This window comes from Coenobita brevimanus, chromosome 8 (assembly GCF_032717465.1).
Source record: "Coenobita brevimanus isolate Jiangsu-jjx chromosome 8, ASM3271746v2, whole genome shotgun sequence".
Classification (NCBI taxonomy): Eukaryota; Metazoa; Arthropoda; class Malacostraca; order Decapoda; family Coenobitidae; genus Coenobita; species Coenobita brevimanus.
The window spans coordinates 43,941,561-43,961,205 of record NC_136961.1 but is presented as its reverse complement, the minus strand read 5'-3'; the positions used below and the strand labels follow the sequence as shown (position 1 = coordinate 43,961,205).

Genomic DNA, 19,645 nt, shown 5'->3' with positions numbered 1-19,645 from the left:
TTATCTTATGAAATTACGAAGTTGCTCAGATTGAAATTTTGAGTTGATTTAACATCTGCTGCTGCGTCAGCAACAATATTAATAAACAATAATAGCTAATAATAACAACAAAGCATGAAATATACAAGCCTACTTATAAAAAGGATATCCCGTATCCCACAACACATCCGTTCAATTACGTACCCTAACACACACGCATACAAAACACACACAAACAAAGGCATCACACACGCTATCCACTACCGTCCCTAATTACATCACACACTAATCTCCCGCCGAACATTATCTCGACTGATAAGGGTGGGCTCACGTGCTCCACCACATGTAGTTTATACCCTTTTCACCTTAACTTGGCCCACATCTTCGTCCTTTTGCAGTTATTTCACGTAGATGCGTAACAGAAAAAGACCATGCTACGACTATACATCTTTCCCACTGCACTTCTTTGTGACTTGCATATTTCCGTGTTAACCTATTGTTACAACACCTCCACTGAAGGCACAAGGCGGCAGTTTTCGGCCAAGTTAGAGTGAAAAGAGTAGAGGGGTCACATTCATACAGGAACTTGGTCATTTCTTGCGATAAATGAGACGCCATGGCAGTTTATAATTAGGCTATCACTTAAATATAAATAGCAGTTATATATATACACACAGTAATTATTCAAACTTCAACTTACAGCTGTTCAAGTCCAATTGTTCCAGATTTTTTTAAAGAATGGAGGACACCTGTAAACTGGTGCATGGACTTTTTTTTTTTTTTTTCCTTCCCCAGTTTATCTTCTGCAAAAAAATAAACAGCTAGCTACATAAAATAAATAGCCTAAGGTAAACATATGGTAAATATATAAATAAAAAAAAATAGTTTATTATCTGCAACGGAACTATGATTTACTTTCTCGTTTTATTTATTTTTTTCTTACCGGTACTTTTCCACGTAAGTTTTCACTTGGTTTGGCTTTATAGTGTTTGGTTGCCGTATTGCGTTAGATCAAAGTATAACCAAAAAATGTGTCTTGCTGTGTGTTGAGAAGTGTCCACGTGAAAGCATCATACCTGGACATCTGATAAGGTACCGGTATAGCCTAATTCTTACACACATACGGTAGGTACCGGTACAATCTTTTTGAGAACTTAAGCTTAATAATAATAATAATGATCATAATAATAATAATTAATAATAATAATAATAATAATAATAATAAGAGATGGTGGTGGTGGTGGTCGTAGTACAGTAGTAGCAGTACCGTAGTAGTAGTAGTGAAACTGATTATTAGGGCTTTGTTATGATGCAGGTTGTATTGATATAGAATGACTGGCGTTTATATCATCATAGGTACTTTATCTCCAACTACTATTTCATCATCATCAACCACAATCCTATTATAGTTACTCTCCATCTTCATCATCATCACCACCACAACCATCATCATCATAGTTACTTTCCTTCATCATCATCACCACCATCATCAAATATAGCCTAATCCTAGTTACTCTATTTCACCACCACCACTCTCTCTCTCAAACGTAAGATCCAGGAAGAGAAACAAGCATGTGTAAAAGTGGAACATGCATCAATGGAGCGTTTAGTGCTTTCGGTTATTCGTCCATTCATCCGTCATTCATACTTTCAAATTTCTAGGTGAGGAAGGGTCTACACCAAGCAAGGGATGTATTCTAGCAGGTTAGGCCTCGTAGTACCTCTTCTTACCGGTAAGCGATTTATTCTGTATATTACTTTTTTTTTTTAACCCTCTTGTACGTTATTCTCCAAACTACTCATTACCGTAATAACACCGGTAAGAAAGAGGTGTTAATAAGCTTCAGTAAATCGTTAAGGAGGGGCTGTTAGTAATCTTCAATAAATCGTTAAGGAAGAGATAGATGTCAGTAAGCTTCAATAAATCGTTAAGGAAGGTGTTAGTAAGCTTCAATAATTCGTTATGGAAGGTGTTAGTAAGCTTCAATAAATCGTTAAGGAAGAGGTGTTAGTAAGCTTCAATAAATAGGTAAGGAAGAGGTGTTAGTAAGCTTCCTAACCGCACCATAATTCTGCCCATAGATGTAAACAACCAACCGTGTCACATCACATCCCCTACACACCATCCCCTGTGGTATGTGATGGAGACTACCGTATGTTCATATATCAGTACCACTACGTTTTTGTAAGGTAAATGTGTTTTTTAATTTGAATATTCACTTCAATAGACCACAATCTATAGAAAATGTTTTAAAATCTAGCTTCAACCATTCATGAACGAGCCAGTAATCCGTACATGACTACCGGTAAAGAAAATAAGAAGGGAAAAGAATGATGAGTGGATAGAAGGAAGAAAAAGGAGAAAGACCAAAAGAAGACAGAGAGATAGACAGAAGACAGAAATACAGAAAGAAAAAAAGAAAAGGGAAAATTACTCCTTTGAACTTCTATTACGGTTAGCCTAGATTTGAAAAGTACATGAAAGTACATGCATTCTGCTACTCACACACACACCCACTACTATTACTACAGCAGTGAATGGCACTAGCACATAATGATATGCTGAGTTGGAGGGATGGCATTCTGATGTAAGAGTAACGTGGAGGCGATTTGTTTAAGACCACCCATTACGGGATGAGTCTAGAAATAGATACACATAGATACAGAAGTTGTCTCAAACTATATGCAAATACAATAGCTGCCTTATGATTCTGTTTCTGACATAATCTCCCAAACAAATAAGCAAATAAATAATGTAGCCTACTTGGTCTATCCCACAGCTTAGTAGATAAATTATTCTAATAAATGAGAAATACTAATAAACTTATTAGTGTTTATTAATAGCCTATATGAATCATGGCACGAACATACCTTTATCTAAAGGGTACCGGGTATGCTTCTGCTGATATAAAACTCGTATCAGTGTCAACTATCAATCAATCTTTTTAATCAGACACAATAAACCCTTCACATACACATATTCTCCCTCTCTCAGACAATCTTTTACACACAAACACACACTGACAATCTTTCAGTGTCAACTATCAATCTATCTTTTTAATCAGAAACAATAAACCCCTCACACACACATTCTCTCTCTCTCTCTCTCTCTGACAATCTTTTACACACATACTGTACACACACTCTGACAATCTTTTACACACACACACACACACACACACACACACACACACACACAGCTAATTGTCATACTTTATTGCCACGATTTGCATGCTTTTAACAATGCAAACACGAGTAACGATTCTTAACTGCAAAATTGGTGCAGATTGAACTAATGGTAAAATTTTCAGCCCTGGGACTTTTTTTTTATATGTATCTTGCTAGCCTATTTACAAATGATTTAATTTCACTTTTACAGTTTACTAATGGAGGGGTTAAACAGCCTTCATCAACCTCTTCACTACTAATTGGCTTTCAAAGTTGAATATACGGTAATTGACGGGATCAAGAAAATAATAATAATAATAATAATAAATGTTCTCGGGCTAAGATCAGTGTGGAGAAAACCCCACTACACACGTGACAGCATCAGATAAAAAAGATAAGCAGATAACGAGTGTCGTGCCTATATTAGACTCAAGTAGGAACCACACTTAGCATATAGCAATTACCTTTTAATCTGTGAATGCATAACAGCTAACGTCTTACGAAATAAAAAAGTAATAATAATAATAATAATAATAATAATAATAATAATCACAAAGGGAGAGATAGAGACAAATGATGAGATGGGGAGATTGAGATATATGACAGGGGGATGGGTTGGAGGCAGGGGAAACAGATGTCAGGGGACTGGGTGACAGGCGATTTGTTTGTGGCCACACCTTACGGGATTTAGACGTTTGGCATCAGATAGACAGATAGATACCGGTATATAAATAGATAAGTAGATACTGGTACACACAGATACCGTATAGATAAAGGTAATCAATTCTTACCTTAATGCCACTGCGTCCTTGCTGTTTTAGGAGGACGTTCTCTGGTTTCATATCACAGTGGATTATCTTATTCTTGTAGAGAGCGTCCAAACACAGGAGCAGACTGTGGGCAAACTTCCGCACCAGCTGTAGACTGAAGCCCATGAATTTGTTCTTCTTGATGAGCTCGTACAGGTTAATGGAGAGGAGCTCGAAGGTGATGCAGGTGTGTGAGCGGAAGGTGAAGTGGTCAAACATGTGGATGATGTTCATGGTGTTGTCTTTGTCCTGCTTCCTGAGGTGCTCCAGGATGCGGATTTCCTCCTGCGCCTGTCTGTGGAACCGCTTCTCATTGCGCACGATTTTGAGGGCGACGTGGAGGTGGCTCTTGTGGTCGTACGCTTTAACGACCTGGCCAAAGCTACCCTTGCCGATGATCTTGAGCACCTCGTACCGGTACTGGATGTGGTCGTGCGGGATGTGCGCGTACGATCCCTGGTGGTCATCGTAGCCGTAGTTAGACGAGATGGCCTGGTTGCCGGAACCGATGATGCCCGGCCGTTTTTTGGCGTTGGCGCCGATGAAGTATATCTGAGGGTAATTAAATATCTCCTTGTGTTCGTAGGGCGTCAGTTTGTTCATATAATACTTCATGACCTGTTCAGGCGTGGCCACGTACGTCTTTGGTTGTCTGGTTGAGCCATTCTTAAGGCTACTAGAGTCCGCCGAGGGAGGCCTGACCACGGGTAAGCTTGACGGCTCAGAGCTCACTTGGCTCGACACTGAGTTAGGCTGTCCATTTTGCTCTGAGTTTGAGTTTGTGTCGTCGAACTCGTAGAGCTGAGTGATGGACTGTGCACCCGTGGTCTTCATGGCTAGAGGCTTGAGGGGTGGGAGGTGGGTGGTGGAAGTGGTGGTGTTGCTGGTGGTGATGGTGGTGACGGTGGGGGTGGTGACGTTGGAGAGGCTGTTGGTGGTGGTGCTGGCGGCTGAAGCGTCGCCTGGGGAGCCCGCACTGTTGATATTGGCCAGCAAGGATCGGGTACGGGACAGGGGCATGGCCGCGTACACTCCACCAGCACCCAACAACCCTCCTCCTCCCACACCACCACTGGCCACCCCTACGCTCCTACACGCCGCCTCCCTCTCTGTGGCCGCACATATCATAGCGCTAAGGCGGCCATCACCTCCCGGCAGCTGCGGGCCATGCTCTAACACAGCTCCTCCGCCACACAACACTTTACTACAAATAACACAGGTATCACCGCGTTAACACAAACCTCGCCCCTCCACTCCCTGCCTGACTAATACCACTTCCTAAAGGTACTGTATGGTTATCCTCCTGGCTTCATTTGTGATATATTTGGATACACTTAAATTCATAAGCACAACACACCGCAACACATCCCCTTCCACCGAGGGATCCTGCAAGACTCACTTCATGATCGCTGAACAATGGAGAACACGTCAATGTCCTCTGACGTCATCCCTCTCCCAGCCAACCACAGTCGCTCACATGCGGATGCCAGATACTGTAGATCCGTCGTCTTCAATATGTTAGTTTTTGCAATGAACGATGACAACGTACCATTTAATAATTACTTGAGTACAAGTAAGTTAAATACATACTTGTGAGAAAAATGAATAGTGGGCAAATGTATTATTTGGGAAATAAATGCAGCCTCATGTGGGATACGATATAGGTCTGTGGGACGTGTTGTCACGTGAATAAACTACGTGGTGCTATATTCCATCAAGTCTATATCTTCAGAATTCTTGGCACTGGCAGTACCAGAATGTATGACAGTACTGTACATATCCATGCATGTACACAATAATTTTCTAATGAGCTAATTTCAAATCTTATAAGTGTGCTGTACTGCTGAACTTCAGACTGATGTATAATTATTTTTTTATATGCATGTTACTTGTTTTAAGTATAACAGATTCATATAGAACCGAGCTGTAGGCTACAATGTACATGTTTTTTGTGCTTTATTGGCCAAACATATGTATTGAATTATAAGCAGCATCTTTTTTAAACTACACTCTTGTCGCCAGATGGAATTTGCTATGCACTGATAGTAAATAGATTCAAAGCAATGCTATATATTGTATATCTATATGAGTTGGTAGTTATCGTACTTTGGCAGTCACGTGACGTCACAAACGCGCGCACAGAATTCTCACGGACGCCATAACGCTCAGCTGAGACTTGCTCCAAGCCCGTGAGAATTAGTATATTGCTTGTATTGACCACTTCCCACTTCTCTATATTCATGCACTTCCATCCATGGCAGAGCAGTACAGTCAGCTGATTCGCATATCTTCTATCTACAGTACATGCCTATCATATATGAGCGATTTACCATGTGCTGTCTGATGTATTTATGCCAGTATATGTGGCTGATAGTATGAACGAAATGGGATATTTAACCAAGACTACAGTTAGCAAAAGCCTGGATACTAAAGAAGGCACATTATAAAACAGACTGCACTATATACCTGTACTAGACCTCATAATAAGAAGGATGAAAACAAACACTTCTTACACGATGAAGTGCAATCTTCCCAACGAAAACTAGACACGGTAGGAGGCTGGAAGATTGATGGAGTTGAGGTGGGATTGTGAGGGAGAATGCCGACTGACGCCTACCGACTGCACGTGGATTATTGAGGCGATCAAGCTCAACTGTTCCAGTTCTCCCCTAGAATACATGTGAGGAGAGTGATGGCGTCAAGAGTCGAGGGCTTCTTGAATGAAGATTGAAGTGCTGGCTATCTTAATCGTGATTTACTTTCGTAGGAAGGATTTGGAAAGGAGGATGCAGAACTTTTCCACGTCCTAGAGCTGGAAATCGTCGAGAGTAGCATGTGTGTGTGTGTGTGTACTGTCGTGTGGCCTTGATACTGTCCCTAGTAACGCCAAGACAGCGCTGGTTCTATACTTAACTAACTTAACTGTTGAGCTTGATTGTGAGTACAGATGTGGGTATACTTTTGCCTACACTCCTACAGCTACCATGCACCTTCCAACCTGACTACAGCGGATGTTACAGAAAATTATAAAGCAAAATTAATCCTGATAATAACTGCTAATTGCATGGAGATTAATTTATCGTAGGAACGAAGATCCTTTATAGGTACGCCTCTTGGTTCTATGAGTTACCATGATATGCTATCGTCAACGCATAAAAAAAAACTGTTACAGCCGATAATTTTGTAAGACATTCACAAGTTGATGCGTATTTAACCGATATAACCGATGATTTCAAAGGTGTAAATGATCGTTAGCAGGGTGTATATATATATATATATATATATATATATATATATATATATATATATATATATATATATATATATATCTATATATAAAATGTGTGTGTGTGTGTGTGTTTTAGAGTATAGTAGCCGACTTACACACACACATACTGTACATGTAGTGTTTTTTGTGTCCCGGAAGGATAAGGAACACCTTGATGAGGAAGTGATCCGCCCCTGCCCATTTTATACTTCATGCCATAACCCAAAACTTCATTAGTTAAAAGGGTTCACCACCATTCAGTGGTCTTGAAAATCCTTTATATTCTCGCGTACTTAGGCTTTTTGGCACATCTCCCCTAGTGATTCATTGTGCACCTAGAACTTTAAATCTCTTATCTGAGAGTACATCCGTTTCTGATACACTTATCCTTGAGAAAGCAGCCAGCTTTACTCAGCATCTCCCTTTCCACCTCTGAAGTCTTTCATTTTACTTAATCTGAAAAATCCAGGGAGATGGACACCCCTAAAGTATGACTGGCTACTTCACTAGTCATTAAGTGCTATTAATATCTATCAACGGTATAGCCAGACAGCATAATCCCATAAGGAGAGGCCATTTGCCTTTTAGTTAGTTTTACGGGGAGGGGTACTAACCCTCTGCCAACCATGTTGATACGTAAGGAACACGAATGAGTTGGTAATATGGTTATCACCCAGCACTTAATGGTTTCCTGGCTTACAGGAAATCATTAGGCTTGTTACTCAATGTAAGCTCGTCTTTTTCACAGTTAAAAAATTTGCAAATTCCCACATGGGAAGCTTCTTCCTGGTTGGCAGCATGATCACCTCTTCAATCTGGTATCATATATATATTCTTTTTATTTCTGCAATCTCAAGTTATTTTCAGCACTGTGTAGACTTCTTGTAGTGAAGAGGTATGTAAAGGTTATATCTAACTTCTTCAGTTCAAAAAGTCTCCCTAAACCAAAACACAGTTGTCTGGAGATGACAAGAACAAAATTAAATATACACTATCAGATTTAAGATAATGACAGGTGAAAGAATGAAAAAAAAATTAAGAAAGTGTGTATATTTCTCATCCATTTATAAAAGCGGGTGGCAAAGTGGAGGTGACATCTGCAATGGGTCAAGAAATCGTGTTATAAGACGAAAGGCTGAGGTGAAGGTGTGGGAGTGGAGGGAAGGAACAGTACAGTCACCGCCACAGCTGCTGCTACACCCTACACCACCTCAAAAATACTATGATATCACATACAATGCACTACAGTAATACTACAAAATTTAACTCAATATTTGGAGAAGACAAACATCAATAAATTTCGTCATATCAAACTAAAACCCCCAATGTCTAAAATACTATAATGTGGGACATTTTGATCAATAAAATATATTACTCATGCCACATTTCCATTAAGAATTTCAAAACTAAATCTTGGAGGCCTAACACTGCACACGATTATATTCCACTAAAAGATTTACCATACTAGAAGAAATACCTGATGAACACAAACTTAACATTTTGCAAAAGAATAAAACTCAAGCTACCTTATCTAGAGCAAAAAATCACAAAACCCAAATATGTAGGAATACAAGCTGACATTAGAACTTAAGCATTCCCAATCATTACATCAATTTGAGACAAGGACAAGCCTATTTTATACCAATATAAACTGACACGCTTCCCAGATCTAAGCTTTGCCACAAACCTCCACTGCACTGCATCATACCACAACCTATACTTAGTATTATTGTACTCTAGGCCTTTCCCATGATTTGCTGTTTCATATACTTTATCATGCAACAGAAAATTAAAATACGTTTAACACAATAATATCATGTTCATTTAATAGACTCCTTAAGAGCAATATGCTTTACACAAATAAACGTATTTCAGTATCTTAATTTCTTCAGTCTGATGAGATGCTCCTTAATTAGTTCTTGACACCTCTAAGTGATTATACTTAGTTTAGGAGAGATTATTCCAACAGCCTTCACTGACACCTTCACAGTTCTGTACAAGGTCACAGCTCAGATGAATAAATACCATCTGGAATTTGCAAGAATAAACCAACAGAATACATCTGACTCAAGGGCTTGAAAAATGTGTGGTCATGGTTAGAATCTAAAATTTAATTTGCTAGTTGTAATGAAACTCCAGTGCTTCCACAAGTTGCAAATGGTAAGTGTGGGGTTCCAATATGAAACCAAATCGTCACAATTTGTTCGGCTATGGAAATCATACATGACATGTAATTCATGTTACTTGAACTCCTTCAGTACGGTGATGTTCTTTTGTAGTTTATTTTTTATACTAAAAAATGATTTTTTTTCAGTTTACAAGAGTCTCCTTGCCCGGGAAAGTTAATGAGGGCTTTATCAAATCCTTCCAATTCAAAGGCCAACTGTCTGGAGATGGCAAACATAAAACACAAAATACATCCTCAGACTGAAAAGATTAAAGACATGAAAGTTAAAAAGCTAGAACTGAATCCAGAGTGATTACACACCACAGCAACTGGGATGATGTAAATGTTCAAGAATCAATCAGAACTACAAAAGCTGTGTATAAATGCAACAGATAATTCATTCAGGCACCTTCTCTCCATTCCTTCCTATCACATTTAGTACCATCATCTCTAACATAAGCAGAAGAGGCTGGAAACAAGGAAGCGGGTGCATATGGAAGAGTAATTAACACTTCATCACCTTTACCAACACTGGGTTTTCAATCTGCCCTGCTTTTCCCTGCATAAAAATTCAAGCATTAATATCCACTGACTGAAAATATATATCATGTACTGTAGCTGCCACCATGAACATGCCTGACATGGGCTGGATGCCTACTATACACAATGAAGCCATGTTTATGAAAAATTTTGATGGGATGCTTATGATTACAAATGAATCAATGTGCATCCAAAGCTACAGTATCATGACACAATATACAGACTCACTGATACCACTGTCATGTGCTACATTCACCAGAAATGTCTGTTTTGATCAGTGCTAAGATGAAATGTACATAAACATTACATTTTAAATACTTTACTAAAAATAAAATATGCTTGATATAGCACTACACAGAACCATTTTGTATGTTTGGTATTTCAAAATATACTGCTATGTTCCACATTCAGCATATACTGAAAACTGATGTGAGCTTCTATGTGCCAAATAATACACACAAGAAATGAAAAGTCACAAGTTAAATGTATTAACATAATGTTCATGGATTTATAAAGACAAAATATGGATAAGCCCAATCCAGTCAAGTCTACCAGTATTATTATTCTGATCTTCATTTTGTTCCCAATGAAATACAGGAACAGTAACAAATATTTTAATCTGAATCCTAACAACCAAAGTCAGCAATGTAGTCCAAGAAAATTATATGATCCAACTCGCCATGAGAAATGATTTGAGCAATATCTTCACTCAGTATAAAATTCTTCTGCCACAGCTTCAATACCCTTTACTGTTGCTGACTAACAACAAGGCTTGGTGAATTACAGTACAATAATTCATAACCTCTGAGGATTTTTTTTTCTGTTTTCTTGTTTTTTCCAGCTGCTAAGTAGGTCCTGATACACAACAGCACTTGTCACAGACATGCCCCACGTATCAAAAAGCTAACAACCGATTACTCTGTTACAACACTAATTCACAGTGAGAAGAATGCATGGCGCTTAAGTGGGATTTGTTTCCATCTAAAGACATTGCTAAAAAATAGCCAGGCTATTTTTATGACAACATGGTTAAAGGCTGTCCTATGGATAAGAAAGTAACTGTACATAAAAGTCACATTTCCAAATGTTCCTCCAGGTAGCTACACCAATACATTTTACAACAAAGCAATTCTGAATATCGCTGTACTGTAGAATGCAGTTTTGGGTTCTCACTTTGATAAACACAGTGGAAATCACACCACCTGCAACTGTTTCAACAAGATCACACAATCAAGAACCTATGCACAACAGCAATAATTTTCAATATTGTATTTCTACTCTGAAATTACTGAGACGCCACTGACAAACTGCTATTTCTCTTTCTGATTCTAAATATTTCCCAAATTGAAAAAAAAAAGTATGATCACTCCTTTTCACAAGCTGTTTGCAATACGTATTACTGTACTATCAGATTCAAACCTTTATTTACCAAGCTGGCATATTAATTACAAGAGAATAATGGCTGGCAACAGGTGGCGATGAGAGTGAAGAACTAACATAGGCGCATCCCTTGTATCTGAGCAATATCCAACTCCCAACACCCTTACAGGAAACACACCTAAGAGAGGAACAGCAGAACAGAACAGCACTCTTATTATGACGGCCAGTTATGACAACAATCCATTTTATACACAAAAGAAAGAAAAATAAAGTTGGCACAGTACAGTAAACATAGCTACAGCCAGTCTGTTTTCACCTGATAACGAGCTCTAACCCCTTTCAGCTCAGCTCTTGGCCTAGTGTGGTCAGACTGGAGGGCTGATTTGACTAGTAACCAAGGAGACTCATTTCCACCTCATAACCAAGGTTCAACAAATTTTATGAACCACAAGTTACTACTAAAGTTGTGGGAGTGGTTTAGTTTCATCAGATGAAAAAAACAACTAGCCCCAAGTAACTTCAAGTGAGCTGTGAGGCCTCAAGGCTGTAGTCCGTACAATACGAAAAATACCAAAGGGCGAAGACACAAAAGATATATGGCAAAGAACAATGAAGGATACTGTAGTCTGTGCTGTATCTAACTTTAAGTGTTACCTTCTGCATCCTCGGCAATGAATGAAATGTTGCTGCTGAGGGAAAGAAGATGCCAGAATGGCTGACCAAGAGTCAAAGATCAATCCAGTCACAGTAAAGCTTACGGAAATAGAGAAGCTGCAGGACATGGATATTACACCACAGTTATTGTATACCAACTTTTTGTCCAGCTGCATTAGTGTGCATCTAAAATTACTGTACCTATAATTGGACCTGACTTTTTTTTTTTTTTCCAAAACACCTATGACTATAATGTCATAATACACTTCCACTGTTGCATCTGTATACAAATGCATAAACATACATAATGTACAGACGGTATGTATAAAACTATGCACGGCATTGTAATGGGCAGGGTACCTTTACATCAGGTATTTTCAAAGGACATATCTACATGCAAGATTTACCTGTATGCAAAACTCTGCATGTATGATTAAGGTGGCATATGTTTTTTTTATGTGCCATCAACCTCAAAATCAGCACAAACATACACCTGAGGACTGTAGCCTGTGGTGGTTACATGAAATTACAATGAAGAAGGAAACTACCACACCGTGAGATGCTGCCAAAGTTCCAAGATACTAAACAGCTATTCCCATGTTTGTCTCACAGACATTAGAAGCAAAAGTGTAAATCTAGCAGAAATAACTGTATAAAAGATATATCAATACATTCTATCTATAACTGCTAACATTCACCCATCTCTATCACTCCTAATTTTATATATTCTGTTCATATTTTGCACCCTGGAACACCCATATAGCAACCACCTGCACGAAGTACGATCATGACACCAATTACCAACCATCAAACTTACTGCTGGTATTTCACGTGCTTCCATTGTGCAAAAATAAGGGTACAAATTCTCTCTGCAAAAGTATGTACTCCATTCTTCAAGACAAGACATGAAAATATCAGATTCCACCAAGCTGTAAGCCATATCTGAAAATAAATATAGTACAGTAGCATAACTGTTGAGGTGAAACAAGGCCATATTGCTGCCAGTGCAAAACCTAGGAGATTTTGTGCATAGTTAGGCCAGGAATAGAAATTTTGATCAAAAGTTATGCAAGTAGAAATCCTGTGAAGTTTTAGCATTATACAGCATATTATTCCGTTAAGACAATTCAACAGCCACCCACACTTGAAGGTCCAACCAACACCACCGCACTCATTAACACCTTCACTGCCACTGGTTGAGAGAGAAAGAGAGAGTGAGAGAGACAGACAAACAGACAGACAGAGAAATAAGTATCTTCCCAAAGTTTGACAAATACACTGCAGAGGAGTCAAACCATCTGAAAAACGAAATGGTAAAGGCTTGGTTTTCATTGCATTTGTCCTGTTGTAAATTTTCTTCAGACAGAACTGGGAAGACAGTTATTTCTCTCTATGTACACTTGGGTATTCAGTCAGCCAAAGAATTTATTTATAGTTATTTCTCTCTCTGTACACTTGGATATTCAGTCAGCTGAACTTCAGACAATTTATTCACCTGAGAAACTTAGCCATCAAAGAGGTACAAACTGCCTCGCCTGACCCTTTCATAACTACACACACACCACCAGGTATTCCATTCAATTAAGCACCAATTATGTTCAGGTGAGATATTTTCTAGCAGTGAAAGAGTTAATGCGATGGCATTACTGTTCACAAATCACAAAAAGATACATTTCAAGTCAGGGATGTGTTCCAAAATATCACAATTTATTTTTCCAATCAACAGGTACTGTAAATTTTAGGGAATTGGCAAATTAGCTTTACAGGCACCACTGGAACTACAGAAGGAAGTTTATTGTGAACTTAATAAAAATAACTTTCCATTAGATAAAAATGAGATATTAAGGGGATGTTAAGTACTCATAATAAAAATTTGTCTAATTTACTGATGATTCCATAAACTAAGGACAAAATTCAAAATGAAAGCCCTATTCAGAATATTAAATAAACTTTCTCTGCAAACTGTATCATCCCTTCAGCCTGAAGATGTGTTCTGTATTTTATTTTTGTCTTCTCTAGATGATCTGACTCACACAGGGAGAGACATTTTGAAGTAGAGCCGTCTGATACAGCTTTCTTTAACCCCCTTCACTACACACCATCCCTAACTTGAATGAATGATTGAAAGAATGAAAAAAAATTGCTTGGTTAAAATAATAATTAAAATAAATAATACATCACTGGGCTGAAGGGCTTAAAAGGTGTGGTAAATCAGAGAACCCAGAACAAGCTCTATAGTCCAGGACAAAACTTCACCTAACATTTCACATTTCCTGTACCTCACTTTCCACTCTTGACTTGGTATGGTTCTCTGCCCACAGATGATTCTAAGATAGGCTGCATCAAACCGGAAAGTGATGAATATTCTTCAATTGTGACGTGGATGCAGTGGATAAGTAGGTGAACTTTTGTCCCTGTAATTATCAAATCAGTTAAGGTTGGATTGGACCTTGAAGGCAGATGAAGCTAGGCAGGATTGGCCCAGAGGATGAGAGGAGCCAGGACAATAAGCCAGGGTGAGGGTGAGGGTGAAGCCACACAGATGCTACGGCACACAACACACAGAGGGAACGATGCTCCTCCAGGCTACAATTGTAATGAAGGGAGCCCAAAGTATTTCAATGAGTGGCTTCTTCATTGTCAGCAACTGGAATCTATCACAGTTAATTAGCATGGCTCTAGCTAAACTATGACACTTCATTGTGCAGCCTTTCAGAACATTAAATTCAATATATATTTATATTTATATATATTTATATATGTTTTCATATATATACAAAATAAAAAATATTCAAGCATCTCTGCAAAGCATATGAAAAATTACAAATGTGCTTAAAATAGACATGATATTGCTATAAGTGAAAATGATAATGACCATGATTCCTCAAGTGTAATGAGAAGATCGGTGGTGTTATATTTTGAGCTGGGTGAGAATTATGCTATGTCCCATATGAACAATAAACGCAGCACCTCAGGTCAATCAGAGGCAGGAAGGCAGCGCACCAAAAGGGCTGAGGGCAGGATAAGGCGTTTGGTCAGTTGGTGTGAGGACGTACTAGTCAACTTGTGCAAGCTACAGGACAGTTGGGGCAGTTGTGGTTACTAGTGAACTTCATCAGTTCTCTCGCATCACACCACATATATAATGCACAATATTCTCTGCCTTAAATACTGTTCATGACTGATTATGAAATGGAATATGTGTCACCGGTCTCTAACAAGAGTTTGCTTTTCACATATAAGTTCTTGAACTTCTGATTACATCAATACTCAACCCTGCTTTCCTATTTATATCTCAGCATATATTCACATAATTACAGTATACGAAAATATTACAACTCTTTAACCTTGTCATGAGGCTGTAAGATAGTAAAACCAAGGCTACCTTAAAATTACTGAATCATGGTAATCATTGCCATAAGCAAACAATTTATAACTCAAAAAGACTACAGATAAATAACTACGGTGAATAATCTACAAGTAAATTACACATTTAATAAAATACAGTATTTCTTGGAACAAAAGTGCTTAAATTCATGATACTGATAATAGCAGAGATATAAAGCTACTGGATATACATGATATCATAATATTGATGATGATGATAATGATGATGGTGAAAATATTACAGCTTGTGTCAAGCTTACTTGGCCTGGATGACAATCAGCTGTGCCTAGCAGTATGATTACAGGCAGCCTTAACCCTGTGCACCCAGGTGATGTTCTTTTTAGTTCATTACTGCTGCTGCTATTGCCAAGACAATTTTATTCACCTCAGGAAAGGCTCCTCCTCCTGAACGAGTTTATTAAGGCTATATTTAACTCCCGCAGTTCGGAAAGTCTAGTCTAAACTGAACAAAACTGTCTGGCGATGGCAAGAGTACAATGAAAAGGTCATCCCCTGGTTCAATGGATTAAAGACGTGCAGAGATGAGTGACAAAACAGCTGAGAGACAGAGAAAGACACAGTTAGTTGGGACCCCTTGCTGTCCCCAGCCCACAAGTATCAAAAGCTATAAAACGAGCTGAGCTAAGGGCCGGGGGCTGTCAAGTTGCCTTTCTATAAAACTGGGAGACAGGAACACCTGTCAATACTGTGACTGGGGCTACACTCCCTAGTGCCGCATCCCCGTAATTCGTGTGGGCAGGAGAAAGTAACCTAAGACACCTATGCAACACAGCTCGTACGAGGTGATGCTTACAATTTCTCGGCATAATGTAGTATGTGCTCTTCTGGCTGTCATGTACATGAATCACCAAATATGGAAAAATTAGCTGCTCTATACAATCTCACTTGTCACACCATAGATGGAATTGTAAACATTAAAATACGAGAAGACTGTGAGGGGAGAAATGTGCACACACATCACAGCCACACACACAACACCACACAAACATACATTGGAATTTCACAACATCAAGGCTCAAGGCAAAGTATATTACAAATGGCTCTTTTGTTTTACTAGCTTAATGAGGACAGTGAAAAAGTTTAAAACAATATAATAACCCCTCTACTCTGATGATGTTCTTGTACTTAACATTATGGCACAACTTAACTACACACACACAGGAAAATAGGAATTGCATCACAAAATAACTTGCATGTTATTTACAGTGCAAATATACCATATCATACATGTCTTTCCTCTAAACATACATTGCATTATAATATTAAAGCATATATAATAAAGGATAAATTGAGTAAATAAAGGAGTGTAATTGTCTGTAACAAGAAAAGCTGTGAAATATTTCCACGGAATTATCTATTGCAAAAATATTTGACATAATGGGAAGCATTTTGCTATACATCTTATTTTGATTGTTATTTCTGATATCACTGTAAGCTGGCCTTCAATATTCTGGCACAGCTATGAATGACTTTGTTCATAAACACCCAACAACTCCACTTTCATCAAACCTGGTGGCAAAATACCATAGGCCCTTGTTTTACAAACACCCATTATATGATCGTGACATTTATCATTTTTCTTTTAACTCATGCAGTTGGATGAAGCCTTTTTGACCCCTTGAATCTGGTGGTGTACTTTCTGGCTTAGTCTTAAAACTTCCAGACAATTTTATTCAACCCAGCAAAGACTTTTTGACATGCAGGGGCCAGATCCAGCCACTATTAACCTTTCAATACTACGAGTCCTTCTCATATTGAGTAAAATCATCTGAGGGAAGAAAAACAGAAAATGTCACCAGATCGAAAAGATTGACTGAGTTCATGTTATTTTTGCTAACAACAAACATTACACACCAGACCCTCTCTTTTCCGAATCAAATGGGGGGAAGCTTGATCTGATAATCCATTAAGTTCGTAGTCCCCTGCCCCCCTTGAAGTGGGATTTTAAGCACATAATGGAAAAATAAATGAAAGAAATGGCATAGTCTAGAACTAAAACTGAGAACTATACCCATTTTGCACTTACTTGGTTCATAATTTAGCAGCCTTGCAATAGCAATTCTTCACAACTAGCCCAAGCAGGAAGAAAAACCAATGCCACTGTTGGTAACTGCATTCTAAATTGCCCCGCAATTTGGTCTGATCCAAAGGTCAGAGTTGTCCGGAGGTCCCATTTACTGAATGGTATCCGGTGTGTACAATGGTTTGCCCAGGGACCTCAAAGCATTTGTTAAATCCAATATTTGGTCTAGTGGGGTATGGTAGGGCGAGGGTTTACTGTACCTTGCTTAGACTTTTTAAACTGGAAGGGCTGGACACAACCATTAATAACCCCTAAACTAAATGAGGTCTCCCTAAGCTTCATTAAATCATCCAGTGGTATGAATATAATAAATACATGACCATACTGAAAAGCCTAGCCCATTCAATCCCAGGCTGTACTTTTAATTCTCTTCTTGCAATCTCCACATGATTATACTCAGCTTAGGAGACTTCAGTCTGGTGAGGTTAACCTTCATTTACCTCTTCACTATGAAAAGGTTACCTTAAGGTGACGAAGACTGGAGATCAATTGTTCGTTCATTCGATTTTGACGCATGCTTGCATACGACGGCCTCGATCACCTAATGGTGGTTCTCCATGCTGCTCAATCTGTAGCAGCCTCCCTATTCAGTCCCTTATTCCTGAGGTCACGCTCAATGACCTCGTCCCAGGTCTTTTTTGGTCTACCTCTGGCACCCCTATCCCTAACATTAACACTTCTCACTTTCTGCACCCAATTATCATCCCCTATCCTCCCCAGATTGAATAGGTTACCAACTGATATCACATCCAGTCAGAGCACTAAGTAGTTCCCAATGTATTTATCTTTTAAGCAGTTTAGTTTTGCACAATTTACGAAGCCCTTTTAAAAAACGGTACGGTCAAATTGTATATCTCACATCTTTTTAGCCAGTTTTAACTATTGTCAGACAACTGTACTGTACTTAAGAGAAAGGTCTCAGGCTGAAGGAGTCAAGCATGATCCCAATTAATCCATTAACTACGGGTGAAGTACTGGTGCTCTCATGCTTATTCTCCCAGTGGAGTACCGGTATATATGCTCCTGAAGCTTATGGTAACTGAATTATTCCATACCAGATGTGCCTATACCCCTGAAATCCCTGGGGTCACAAGGTTAGTCCCTAAAGTTGTATGAAGCCTTTTTTATTTTTCTTGCTACTGCCAGACAATTTTATTCTGCTCAGGAGAGGCTTCTCGGACTAAACGTTTCAAAATCCACCAGGCTCCTAGATGATATTTATAAAGTTGAACATGGTCTAATTCAAAAATTCTTTCATTACCATTAAAACAGACTCTCACCATTGGGAGATTTTGTACTACCAACCCCCACTTACTGCCTGGCTGGATGTGTGGCAATGACATTTGCAAAAGAATACTGTAGTTAGGTTCATGTGTTTATCTTCCCATGTCTCTTACGTGTCCTTAAACAGCTTCTGCCATGGCTGGTAAAGCACCTAAAATGCCCAGGTGAGGAAGTGATGACAACTGTTCCTATGTGATTTAGTTGTCACTTTAATGTCTACTTTATCTGTTGTAACTTCCATTTCAGATGTTACTGGGATGAAAAAGTGTGATCTGTATAGTCATTATTTGCTACACAAAGTTTTGAGATGGTTTCCAATCAATTTTCTCTATGTAACCTAAAATATTGGGGTTTACAAGAGATATTTATGGTTCTGTGAACCTGCAACGGTTTCCCTAATCAACTCCAGCATATACTGAGTGCCTCCTGTACAACATAATTTACAGACAAACGAATGGACAATGCTACTCTATAACTGCATAACAAATGGGATGGTGGATCACACTGCAGGACTGGATATTCTATCAATCTATTTATAGCCAGACGCCATAATCCCATAAAGGGCGGCCATTTGTCTTCTGAGATACTTTTTATGGGAAGGAACCATAATCTTTAACTCCCAGTAAATGTGTTAACTGTTCACTCACTTCCCTGCAAAATTATCAGTACTGTATATCTCTGAACCTGACACAATACGGAACAAATTATGACAATACAATTAACATACCTGTCTCAAACAGAGCATGATTTAGATACACTAAAGCAGTTCTGAGGCTCTTCCATACTGGCTGTCAGGGTAAGCTGTAACCAATGCTACTGAATCCAGTTCAAGAAGTCTCAACTAAATAAAATCGTCTCAAGAGAGGAAGAATATACTGTAGTATGAAAAATGTAACCAAAGTGAA

General features: G+C 38.7%; 1 protein-coding gene across 1 annotated transcript in view; it reads right to left on the bottom strand.

The window, feature by feature from the left end:
- The window catches only part of LOC145408295 (dual specificity tyrosine-phosphorylation-regulated kinase 2-like), a 116,999-nt gene extending 111,677 nt beyond the window's left edge, over positions 1-5,322 (bottom strand). Inside the window, exon 1 of the mRNA XM_080279073.1 lies at positions 3,939-5,322. Coding sequence (XP_080135199.1) covers positions 3,939-5,084 — 1,146 coding nt within the window. The 5' untranslated portion in view covers positions 5,085-5,322. The remainder of the gene's footprint in view (positions 1-3,938) is intronic.
- Between the last annotated feature and the right edge of the window lie 14,323 nt (positions 5,323-19,645).